Raw genomic sequence first — 12850 nt, 5'->3', positions numbered from 1 at the left:
GGGACAGGGAAACCATGACTTCATTTGGCACTGTCCTGGGAGAGAATAGGGGACAGGGAAACCATGACTTCTCGGGCACTGTCCTGGGAGAGAATAGGGGACAGGGAAACCATGACTTCATTTGGCACTGTCCTGGGAGAGAATAGGGGACAGGGAAACCATGACTTCATAGGGGACAGGGAAACCATGACTTCATAGGGGACAGGGAAACCATGACTCCATTAGAATAGGGGACAGGGAAACCATTTATACACTGTCCTGGGAGAGAATAGGGGACAGGGAAACCATTTATACACTGTCCTGGGAGAGAATAGGGGACAGGGAAACCATGACTTCATAGGGGACAGGGAAACCATGACTTCATAGGGGACAGGGAAACCATGACTCCATTAGAATAGGGGACAGGGAAACCATTTATACACTGTCCTGGGAGAGAATAGGGGACAGGGAAACCATTTATACACTGTCCTGGGAGAGAATAGGGGACAGGGAAACCATGACTCCATTTATACACTGTCCTGGGAGAGAATAGGGGACAGGGAAACCATGACTTCATAGGGGACAGGGAAACCATGACTCCATTAGAATAGGGGACAGGGAAACCATTTATACACTGTCCTGGGAGAGAATAGGGGACAGGGAAACCATTTATACACTGTCCTGGGAGAGAATAGGGGACAGGGAAACCATGACTTCATAGGGGACAGGGAAACCATGACTTCATAGGGGACAGGGAAACCATGACTCCATTTATACACTGCCCTGGGAGAGAATAGGGGACAGGGAAACCATGACTTCATAGGGGACAGGGAAACCATGACTCCATTTATACACTGTCCTGGGAGAGAATAGGGGACAGGGAAACCATGACTTCATTTATACACTGTCCTGGGAGAGAATAGGGGACAGGGAAACCATGACTTCATAGGGGACAGGGAAACCATGACTTCATTTATACACTGTCCTGGGAGAGAATAGGGGACAGGGAAACCATGACTTCATAGGGGACAGGGAAACCATGACTCCATTTATACACTGTCCTGGGAGAGAATAGGGGACAGGGAAACCATGACTCCATTTATACACTGCCCTGGGAGAGAATAGGGGACAGGGAAACCATGACTTCATAGGGGACAGGGAAACCATGACTCCATTTATACACTGCCCTGGGAGAGAATAGGGGACAGGGAAACCATGACTTCATTTATACACTGTCCTGGGAGAGAATAGGGGACAGGGAAACCATGACTTCATTTGGCACTGTCCTGGGAGAGAATAGGGGACAGGGAAACCATGACTTCATTTGGCACTGTCCTGGGAGAGAATAGGGGACAGGGAAACCATGACTTCATTTATACACTGTCCTGGGAGAGAATAGGGGACAGGGAAACCATGACTTCATTTATACACTGTCCTGGGAGAGAATAGGGGACAGGGAAACCATGACTTCATTTGGCACTGTCCTGGGAGAGAATAGGGGACAGGGAAACCATGACTTCATTTGGCACTGTCCTGGGAGAGAATAGGGGACAGGGAAACCATGACTTCATTTGGCACTGTCCTGGGAGAGAATAGGGGACAGGGAAACCATGACTTCATTTGGCACTGTCCTGGGAGAGAATAGGGGACAGGGAAACCATGACTTCATTTGGCACTGTCCTGGGAGAGAATAGGGGACAGGGAAACCATGACTTCTCGGGCACTGTCCTGGGAGAGAATAGGGGACAGGGAAACCATGACTTCATTTGGCACTGTCCTGGGAGAGAATAGGGGACAGGGAAACCATGACTTCTCGGGCACTGTCCTGGGAGAGAATAGGGGACAGGGAAACCATGACTTCATTTGGCACTGTCCTGGGAGAGAATAGGGGACAGGGAAACCATGACTTCATTTGGCACTGTCCTGGGAGAGAATAGGGGACAGGGAAACCATGACTTCATTTGGCACTGTCCTGGGAGAGAATAGGGGACAGGGAAACCATGACTTCATTTGGCACTGTCCTGGGAGAGAATAGGGGACAGGGAAACCATGACTTCATTTATACATTAGATCAGGGTTTCCCAACCCTCTCCTCGGGCACTGTCCTGGGAGAGAATAGGGGACAGGGAAACCATGACTTCATTTATACTTTAGATCAGGGTTTCCCAACCCTCTCCTCGGGCCCCCCCAGACTTTCTAGCAGTTTTGTTTTAATCCTAAACTGGCACACCTGATTCAATTAGTCAAAGTCTTGATGATTAGTCAAAGGCTTGATGATTAGTTGACTAATTACATCAGGTGCACCAGTTTAGGGTTAAAACAAACATGTGGAACGTCTGGGGCCCGAGGAGAGGGTTGGGAAACTCCGCATTAGATAATTCCTACCAAAGTGACAGAATGGTTTAAAAACATCATGTGACAGAATGCAGGGTTAGCACAGAAACATCATGTGACAGAATGCAGGGTTAGCACAGAAACATCATGTGACAGAATGCAGGGTTAGCACAGAAACATCATGTGACAGAATGCAGGGTTAGCACAGAAACATCATGTGACAGAATGCAGGGTTAGCACAGTAAGTAACAAGTCAAATTCAAGGACTTAAGTACTTTTTCAAGCAATAATGTTTATTTTCAAAGACCATCAATTTGTAATAATAGTTGCTATTATGCAATTGTTATCTAGTCGCCACCAGATGGCAGTATATCGCCACCAGATGGCAGTATATCGCCACCAGATGGCAGTATATCGCCACCAGATGGCAGTATATCTCCACCAGATGGCAGTATATTGCCACAACCGCATGAAAAACCACACTAACTTACTATTCATCACTATCTTACAAGTTCTAATCAATAATACGTTGTTTCACTACTTATTGACTACATACAGGAGTGGTAAGTCAGTATTGATGATGTTGTAATTTGAGTAGTGATGAGCAGAGTTTTGGGACATGCCTACTGGTGAACAAACATTTCCTATTTGCATTACTACACAATTCCAGCTTAATTACTGTTTTTTGTGGGAATCTACTATTTAACCTCTTAAGGATCGGACCCTTTTTTTCCCATTTTTGTCTAAAATGACAAACCCAAATCTAACTGCCTGTAGCTCAGGACCTGAAGCAAGGATATGCATATTCTTGAAACCATTTGAAAGGAAACACTGAAGTTTGTGGAAATGTGAAATGAATGAAGGAGAATATAACACATTAGATCTGGTAAAAGATAATAATAAAAATAAAATAAAAAGTGTTTTCTTTGTTTTTTTTCATCATCTTTGAAATCCAAGAGAAACAATATAATATTGCAGTTTAAGCTTTCTGCCCATATAAGACATGTCTATGTCTAGGAAAGGGTTAGGGTTAGTTTCAGCTTTCTGCCCATCTAAGACATGTCTATGTCTAGGAAAGGGTTAGGGTTAGTTTCAGCTTTCTGCCCATCTAAGACATGTCTATGTCTAGGAAAGGGTTAGGGTTAGTTTCAGCTTTCTGCCCATCTAAGACATGTCTATGTCCAGGAAAGTTTGCTGTTACTTACAACTGTCATTCTAATCACATTAGCGCACATTAGCTCAACCGTCCCGTATACGGGACACTGATCCCGTAGAGGTTAATAGCTACAAAAAAGCGTCTTGCTTCCGACTGGCAGCTTTAGTGTCGCCGGTCGGGAGAAGGGCAGATGGGCTGTGTGAGGAAATTGATTGGACATGATTTGGAAAGGCACCCACCTGTCTATATAAGGTCCCATAGTTGACAGTGCATGTCAGAGCAAAAACCGAGCCATGAAGTCGAAGGAATTGTCCGTAGAGCTCAGAGACAGGATTGTGTCGAAGCACAGATCTGGGGAAGGGTACCAAAAGAACACAGTGGCCTCCATCATCCTTAAATGGAAGAAGTTTGGAACCACCAAGACTCTTCCTAGAGCTGGCTGCCCGGCCAAACTGAGCAATCGGGGGAGAAGGACCTTGGTCAGGGAGGTGGCCAAGAACCCAATGGTCACTCTGACAGAGCTCCAGAGTTCCTCTGTGAAGATGGGAGAACCTCACAGTCAGTATCTGGTGCGGTAGGAGGAAGGCTGCCGTTTTACAGCTGTCTAACCAATTGCACTATTATGTGTGTTTTTCCGCGTTATTTTTAATTTATTTTGTACATAATGTTTCTGCCATCGTCTCTTATGACGAAAAAGAGCTTCTGGATATCAGGACAGCGATTACTCAGCTCGTATTGAACAAATATTTTTTTCTTCAACGAGTCGGACATCCTACAGACACCCGACAAGGCCCAAATCCCCGTCATTCGCATGAGGAAGAGACGGAGATATCGTGGACGTAGGTCGGGGTGCCTTGTAAGGATCCGACGGCGAGCGAGTAAACTGCCTCTTCCATCAATCCTATTAGCAAATCTTCAATCATTGGAGAAGAAATTGGATGACCTAAGATTACGGTTATCCTACAAACGGGACATTAAAAACTGTAATATCTTATGTTTCACCGAGTCGTGGCTGAACGACAACATGGATAACATACAGCTGGTGGGATATACGCTACATCGGCAGGATAGAACGGCTGACTCCGGTAAGACAAGGGGTGGCGGTCTGTGTATATTTGTAAACAACAGCTGGTGCATAAAATCAAATACTAAGGAAGTCTCGAGGTTTTGCTCGCCTGAGGTAGAGTATCTTATGATAAGCTGTAGACCACACTATTTACCAAGAGAGTTTTCATCTATATTTTTCATAGCTGTCTATTTACCACCACAAACCAATGCTGGCATTAAGATTGCACTGAATGAGTTGTACAAGGCCATAAATCAACAGGAAAACGCTCATCCAGATGCAGCGCTCCTAGTGGCCGGGGACTTTAATGCAGGGAAACTTAAATCCGTTCTACCTCATTTCTACCAGCATGTTAAATGTGCAACCAGAGGAAAAAAACTCTAGACCACCTTTACTCCACACACAGAGACGCATACAAAGCTCTCCCTCGCCCTCCATTTGGCAAATCTGACCATAACTCTATCCTCCTGATTCCTGCTTATAAGCAAAAACTAAAGCAGGAAGCACCAGTGACTCGGTTAATAAGGAAGTGGTCAGATGACGCAGATGCTAAGCTACAGGACTGTTTTGCTAGCACAGACTGGAACATGTTCCGGGATTCTTCCGATAGCATTGATGAGTACACCACATCAGTCACTGGCTTCATCAATAAGTGCATTGATGATGTCGTCCCCACAGTGACCGTACGTACATACCCCAACCAGAAGCCATGGATTACAGGCAACATCCGCACTCTAACCCGGACGCTTATAAGAAATCCCGCTATACCCTCCGACGAACCATCAAACAGGCAAAGCGTCAATACAGGACTAAGATTGAATCGTACTACACTGGCTCTGACGCTCGTCGGATGTGGCAGGGCATGAAAACTATTAGACTACAAAGGGAAGCACAGCCACGAGCTGCCCAAAGACACAAGCCTACCAGACGAGCTAAATCACGTCTATGCTCGCTTCGAGGCAAGCAACACTGAAGCATGCATGAGAGCATCAGCTGTTCCGGATGAATATGCGATCACGCTCTCCGTAGCCGATGTGAGTAAGACTTTTAAGCAGGTCAACATTCACAAGGCCGCAGGGCCAGACGGATTACCAGGACGTGTACTCAGAGCATGTGCTGACCAACTGGCAAGTGTCTTCACTGACATATTCAACATGTCCCTGACTGAGTCTGTAATACCAACATGTTTCAAGCAGACCACCATAGTCCCTGTGCCCAAGAACCCTAAGATAACCTGCATAAATGACTACAGACCCATAGCACTCACGTCTGTAGCCATGAAGTGCTTTGAAAGGCTGGTAATGGCTCACATCAACATTATCCCAGAAACCCTAGACCGACTCCAATTTGCATACCACCCTAACAGATCCACAGATGACGCAATCTCTATTGCACTCCACACTGCCCTTTCCCACCTGGACAAGAGGAACACCTACGTGAGAATGCTATTAATTGACTACAGCTCACCGTTCAACACCATAGTGCCCTCAAAGCTCATCACTAAGCTAAGGACCCTGGGACTAAACACCTCCCTCTGCAACTGGATCCTGGACTTCCTGACGGGCCGCCCCACAGGTGGTAAGGGTAGGTAACAACACATCTGCTACGCTGATCCTCAACACGGGGGCCCCTCAGGGGTGCGTGCTCAGTCCCCTCCTGTACTCCCTGTTCACCCATGACTGCATGGCCAGGCACGACTCCAACAACATCATTAAGTTTGCCGACGACACAACAGTGGTAGGCCTGATCACCGACAATGATGAGACAGCCTATAGGAAGGAGGTCAGAGACCTGGCTGTGTGGTGCCAGGATAACAACCTCTCCCTCAATGTGAGCAAGACAAAGGAGATGATTGTGGACTACAGGAAAAAAGACTGAGCACGCCCCCATTCTCATCGACGGGTCAGTAGTGGAACAGGTTGAGAGCTTCAAGTTCCTTGGTGTCCACATCACCAACAAACTATCATGGTCCAAACACACCAAGACAGTCGTGAAGAGGGCACGACAAAGCCTATTCCCCCTCAGGAGACTGAAAAGATTTGGCATGGGTCCTCAGATCCTCAAAAAGTTTTACAGCTGCACCATCGAGAGCGTTGCATCACAGCCTGGTATGGCAACTGCTCGGCCTCCGACCGCAACGCACTACAGAGGGTAGTGCGTACAGCCCAGTACATGACTGGGGCCAAGCTTCCTGCCATCCAGGACCTCCATCCCAGGCGGTGTCAGAGGAAGGCCCTAAAAATTGTCAAAGACTCCAGCCACCCTAGTCAGACTGTTCTCTCTGCTACCGCACGGCAAGCGGTACCGGAGCGCCAAGTCTAGGTCCAAAAGGCTTCTCAACAGCTTCTATCCCCAAGCCATAAGACTCCTGAACAGCTAATCATGGCTACCCAGACTATTTGCACCCCCACCCCGTCCCCCTCTTTTATGCTGCTGCTACTCTGTTTATTATTTATGCATAGTCACTTTAACTCTACCCACATGTACATATTACCTCAATTACCTCGACTAGCTGATGCCCCCGCACATTGACTGTGTACCGGTACCCCCCTGTATATAGCCTCCATACTGTCATCTTATTTTACTGCTGCTCTTTAATTATTTGCTATTTTTTACTTAACACTTTTTTTATTTTCTTAAAACTGCGTTGTAGGTTAAGTGCTTGTAAATAAGCATTTCACTGTAAGGTCTACACCTGTTGTATTCGGCGCATGTGGCAAATGTGATTTGATTTCAAGAAGGACAACCATCTCTGCAGCACTCCACCAATCAGGCCTTTATGGTAGAGTGGCCAGACAGAAGCCACTCCTCAGTAAAAGGCACGACAGCCCGCTTGGAGTTTGCCAAAAGGCACATAAAGACTCTCACACCATGAGAAACAAGATTCTATGGTCTGATGAAACCAAAATGGAACTATTTTGCCTGAATGCCAAGAGTCACGTCTGGAGGAAACCTGGCACCATCCCTACGGTGAAGCATGGTGGTGGCAGCATCATGCTGTGGGGATGTTTTTCAGCGGCAGGGACTGGGTGACTAGTCAGGATCGAGGGAAAGATGAACGGCACAAAGTACAGAGAGATCCTTGATGAAAACCTGCTCCAGAGCGCTCAGGACCTCAGACTGGGGCAAAGGTTCACCTTCCAACAGGACAAAGACCCTAAGCACACAGCCAAGACAACGCAGGAGTGGCTTCGGAACAAGTCTCTGAATGTTCTTGAGTGGCCCAGCCAGAACTAGGACTTGAACCCGATTTAACATCTCTGGAGAGACCTGAAAATAGCTGTGCAGCGACTCTCCCCATGCAACCAGACAGAGCTTGAGAGGATCTGCAGAGAAGAATGGGAGAAACTCCACAAATACAGTGGCTTGCGAAAGTATTCACCCCCCTTGGCATTTTTTCTATTTTGTTGCCTTACAACCTGGAATTAAAATGGATTCTTTTGGGGTTTGTATCATTTGATTTACACAACATGCCTACCACTTTGAAGATGCAAATGTTTTTGTTGTTGTTGTGAAAAACAAGAAATAAGACAAAACAACTGAAAACTTGAGCGTGCATAACTATTCACCCCCCCCAAAGTCAATACTTTGTAGAGCCACCTTTTGCAGCAATTACAGCTGCAAGTCCCTTGGGGTATGTCTCTATAAGCTTGGCACATCTAGCCACTGGGATTTTTGCCCATTCTTCAAGGCAAAACTGCTCCAGCTCCTTCAAGTTGGATGGGTTCCACTGGTGTACAGCAATCTTTAAGTCATACCACAGATTCTCAATTGGATTGAGGTCTGGGATTTGACTAGGCCATTCCAAGACGTTTCCCCTTAAACCACTCAAGTGTTGCTTTAGCAGTATGCTTAGGGTCATTGTCCTGCTGGAAGGTGAACCTCCGTCCCAGTCTCAAATCTCTGGAAGACTGAAACAGGTTTCCCTCAAGAATTTCCCTGTATTTAGCGCCATCCATCATTCCTTCAATTCTGACCAGTTTCCCAGTCCCTGCCGATGAAAAACATCCCCACAGCATGATGCTGCCGCCACCATGCTTCACTGTGGGGATGGTGTTCTCGGGGTGATGAGAGGTGTTGGGTTTGCACCAGACATAGCATTTTCCTTGATGGCCAAAAAGCTACATTTTAGTCTGACCAGAGTACCTTCTTCCATATATTTGGGGAGTCTCCCACATGCCTTTTGGCAAACACCAAACGTGTTTGCTTCTTTTTTTCTTTAAGCAATGGCTTTTTTCTGGCCCCTCTTCCGTAAAGCCCAGCTCTGTGGAGTGTACGGCTTAAAGTGATCAATGGACAGATACTCCAATCTCTGCTGTGGAGCTTTGCAGCTCCTTCAGGGTTATCTTTGGTCTCTTTGTTGCCTCTCTGATGAATGCCCTCCTTGCCTGGTCTGTGAGTTTTGGTGGGTGGCCCCCTCTTGGCATTTTGTTGTGGTGCCATATTCTTTCAATTTTTTTATAATGGATTTAATGGTGCTCCGTGGGATGTTCAAAGTGTCTGATATTTTTTTATAACCCAACCCTGATCTGTTCTTCTCCACAACTTTGTCCCTGACCTGTTTGGAGAACTCCTTGGTCTTCATGGTGCCGCTTGCTTGGTGGTGCCCCTTGCTTCGTGGTGTTGCAGACTCTGGGGCCTTTCAGAACAGGTGTATATATACTGAGATCATGTGACAGATCATGTGACACTTAGATTGCACACAGGTGGACTTTATTAACTAATTATGTGACTTCTGAAGGTAATTGGTTGCACCAGATCTTATTTAGGTGCTTCATAGCAAAGGGGGTGAATACATATGCACGCACCACTTTTCCGTAATTTATTTTTTAGATTTTTTTTTAACACGTTATTTTTTTAATTTCACTTCACCAATTTGGATTATTTTGTGTATGTCCATTACATGAAATCCAAATAAAAATCCATTTAAATTACAGGTTGTAATGCAACAAAATAGGAAAAACGCAGAGGGGGATGAATACTTTTGCAAAGCACTGTATATAGTTCTTATGGTTTGGGTAGAGATCAAAATAGGAAAAACGGCAAGGCCCTGTAGCTAGTATACAGGTGAGCCAAGCTTGTAGCGTCACAACAAGACTAGAGGCTTAGCATCATACCCAAGAAGACTTGAGGCTGTAATAGCTGCCAAAGGTGCTTCAACAAAGTACTGAGTAAAGGGTCTGAATACTTATGTAAATGTGACATTTCAGTAAAAAAATAATATACATTTGAACAATTGTTAATGTATTTTTAAACAGTTTTCACTTTGTCATTACGGGGGCTTGTGTGTAGATTGATGAGGAAAAAAAACAAATTAATACATTTTATAATAAGGCTGTAATGTAATAAAATGTGGAAAAAGTCAAGGGGTCTGAATACTTTCGGAATGCACTGTAGTACTGCATATGAGGTATGTGCCGTCCCATTCAGTCAAGGTCAATGTTAGGGGTTAAAGGTTAAATAAGGTACGCACCGCCAGAGCAGGATGCACCACCCCGTCCCTCCCAGTCAGTCCCAGGTCCACCTTCCTCCCCAACGCGTCTCCCAACTTCCTGCCCAACATCTCCAAGGCCACGCCCACATTCCCCTTCTTCATCTCCCTGATTGGACAAGGCAGAGAAAGACAGGTGACACGTTCAGAATGTTGCAGATAGAAATGTCATGAATTGAGGTGATCAGAATCCCCATTCCACATGATACACTATATATACAGCAGTATGTGGACACCCCTTCAAATTAGTAGATTCAGCTATATCAGTGACACCTGTTGCTGACAGGTGTATAAAATCGAGCACACAGCCATGCAATCTCTATAGACAAACATTTGCAGCAGAATGGCCTTCCTGAAGAGCTCAGTAACTTTCAATGTGGCACCGTCATTGGATGGCCCCTAATGACGCCAGGACAGCGGAGACACTTGAAACCCTACCTCTTTAAGGAATACCTGGAATAGTATAAAAGTAATCCTTCATAACCCCCCATAAAAAACAAACTAAAAAACAAAACAAAGTGGTTGTCCCACTGGCTATCATAAGGTGAATGCACCAATTTGTAAGTCGCTCTGGATAAGAGCGTCTGCTAAATGATGTAAATGTAATGCCACCTTTCCGTCAACTCTTAACGCTACATAATACAATGACATTCTAGATGATTCTGTGCTTCCAACTTTGTGGCAACAGTTTGAGGAATGCCCTTTCCTGTTTCAGCATGTCAATGCCCCTGTGCACAAAGCGAGGTCCGTACAGAAATGGTTTGTTGAGATCGGTGTGGAAGAACTTGACTGGCCTGCACAGAGCGCTGACCTCAACCCCATCGAACACCTTTGGAATGAATTGGAACGCCAACTGCGAGCCAGGCCTAATTGCCCAACATCAGTGCCCGACCTCACTAATGCTCTTGTGGCTGAATGGAAGCAAGTCCCCGCAGCAATGTTCCAACATCTAGTGGAAAGCCTTCCCAGAAGAGTGGAGGCTGTTATAGCAGCAAAGGGGGGACCAACTCCATATTAATGCCCATGATTTTGGAATGAGATGTTTGACGAGCAGGTGTCCACATACTCTTGGTCATGTAGTTTATCTTAAAAGGTGCAATATGCAGAAATGAGAATGACAGATCTATAACTCATATTTCGTTACATGTTGCAGCTTTAAGTTACTTACTTGATTTTGCCGGTCAGTATTTTACCAGCATACTGCATCCCAGTCAGAGCTATGTACATCCTCAGGATTTCATTGGTGCCCTGAAGACACAGAACAACGTCAAGTAAAGACCTACAATCTGACATCTTCATATCTACAGTAGATACGGTGTCTTCAGAAAGTATTCACACCCCTTGACTTATTCCACATTTTGTTGTTACAGCACAAATTTAAAATTGATTAAATATTAATTTTTCACCCATCTACAGTGAGGGGAAAAAAGTATTTGATCCCCTGCTGATTTTGTATGTTTGCTCACTGACAAAGACATGATCAGTCTATAATTTTAATGGTAGGTTTATTTGAACAGTGAGAGACAGAATAACAACAAAAAAATCCAGAAAAACGCATGTCAAAAATGTTATAAATTGATTTGCATTTTAATGAGGGAAATAAGTATTTGACCCCTCTGCAAAACATGACTTAGTACTTGGTGGCAAAACCCTTGTTGGCAATCACAGAGGTCAGACGTTTCTTGGAGTTGGCCACCAGGTTTGCACACATCTCAGGAGGGATTTTGTTCCACTCCTCTTTGCAGATCTTCTCCAAGTCATTAAGGTTTCGAGGCTGACGTTTGGCAACTCGAACCTTCAGCTCCCTCCACAGATTTTCTCTGGGATTAAGGTCTGGAGACTGGCTAGGCCACTCCAGGACCTTAATGTGCTTCATCTTGAGCCACTCCTTTGTTGCCTTGGCCGTGTGTTTTGGGTCATTGTCATGCTGGAATATCCATCCACGACCCATTTTCAATGCCCTGGCTGAGGGAAGGAGGTTCTCACCCAAGATTTGATGGTACATGGCCCCGTCCATCGTCCCTTTGATGAGGTGAAGTTGTCCTGTCCCCTTAGCAGAAATACACCCCCAAAGCATAATGTTTCCACCTCCATGTTTGACGGTGGGGATGGTGTTCTTGGGGTCATAGGCAGCATTCCTCCTCCTCCAAACACGGCGAGTTGAGTTGATGCCAAAGAGCTCCATTTTGGTCTCATCTGACCACAACACTTTCACCCAGTTCTCCTCTGAATCATTCAGACGTTCATTGGCAAACTTCAGATGGGCCTGTATATGTGCTTTCTTGAGCAGGGGGACCTTGCGGGCGCTGCAGGATTTCAGTCCTTCACGACGTAGTGTGTTACCAATTGTTTTCTTGGTGACTATGGTCCCAGCTGCCTTGAGATCATTGACAAGATCCTCCCGTGTAGTCCTGGGCTGATTCCTCACCGTTCTCATGATCATTGCAACTCCACGAGGTGAGATCTTGCATGGAGCCCCAGGCCGAGGGAGATTGACAGTTATTTTGTGTTTGTTCCATTTGCTAATAATCTCACCAACTGTTGTCACCTTCTCACCAAGCTGCTTGGCGATGGTCTTGTAGCCTATTCCAGCCTTGTGTAGGTCTACAATCTTGTCCCTGACATCCTTGGAGAGCTCTTTGGTCTTGGCCATGGTGGAGAGTTTGGAATCTGATTGATTGATTGCTTCTGTGGACAGGTGTCTTTTATACAGGTAACAAACTGAGATTAGGAGCACTCCCTTTAAGAGTGTGCTCCTAATCTCAGCTCTTTACCTGTATAAAAAGACACCTGGGAGCCAGAAATATTTCTGATTGAGAGGGGG

The 12850-nt window shown here is 45.6% G+C and overlaps 1 protein-coding gene across 2 annotated transcripts in view; it reads right to left on the bottom strand.

Moving 5' to 3' along the window:
- The window catches only part of acad9 (acyl-CoA dehydrogenase family, member 9), a 62755-nt gene that overhangs the window by 33206 nt on the left and 16699 nt on the right, over window positions 1-12850 (bottom strand). For both annotated transcript variants that reach the window (XM_084173511.1, XM_084173512.1), the window contains exons 12-13: window positions 11195-11274; window positions 10009-10135 (exon numbers count right to left, since the gene is read on the bottom strand). In XM_084173511.1, the coding sequence (XP_084029637.1) occupies window positions 10009-10135; window positions 11195-11274 (207 nt within the window). The remainder of the gene's footprint in view (window positions 1-10008; window positions 10136-11194; window positions 11275-12850) is intronic.

This window comes from Coregonus lavaretus (assembly GCF_964263955.1).
Source record: "Coregonus lavaretus genome assembly, chromosome: 12".
NCBI lineage: Eukaryota > Metazoa > Chordata > Actinopteri > Salmoniformes > Salmonidae > Coregonus > Coregonus lavaretus.
The sequence above is the reverse complement of the archived record's forward strand: the minus strand, read 5'-3'. Positions and strand labels throughout refer to the sequence as shown.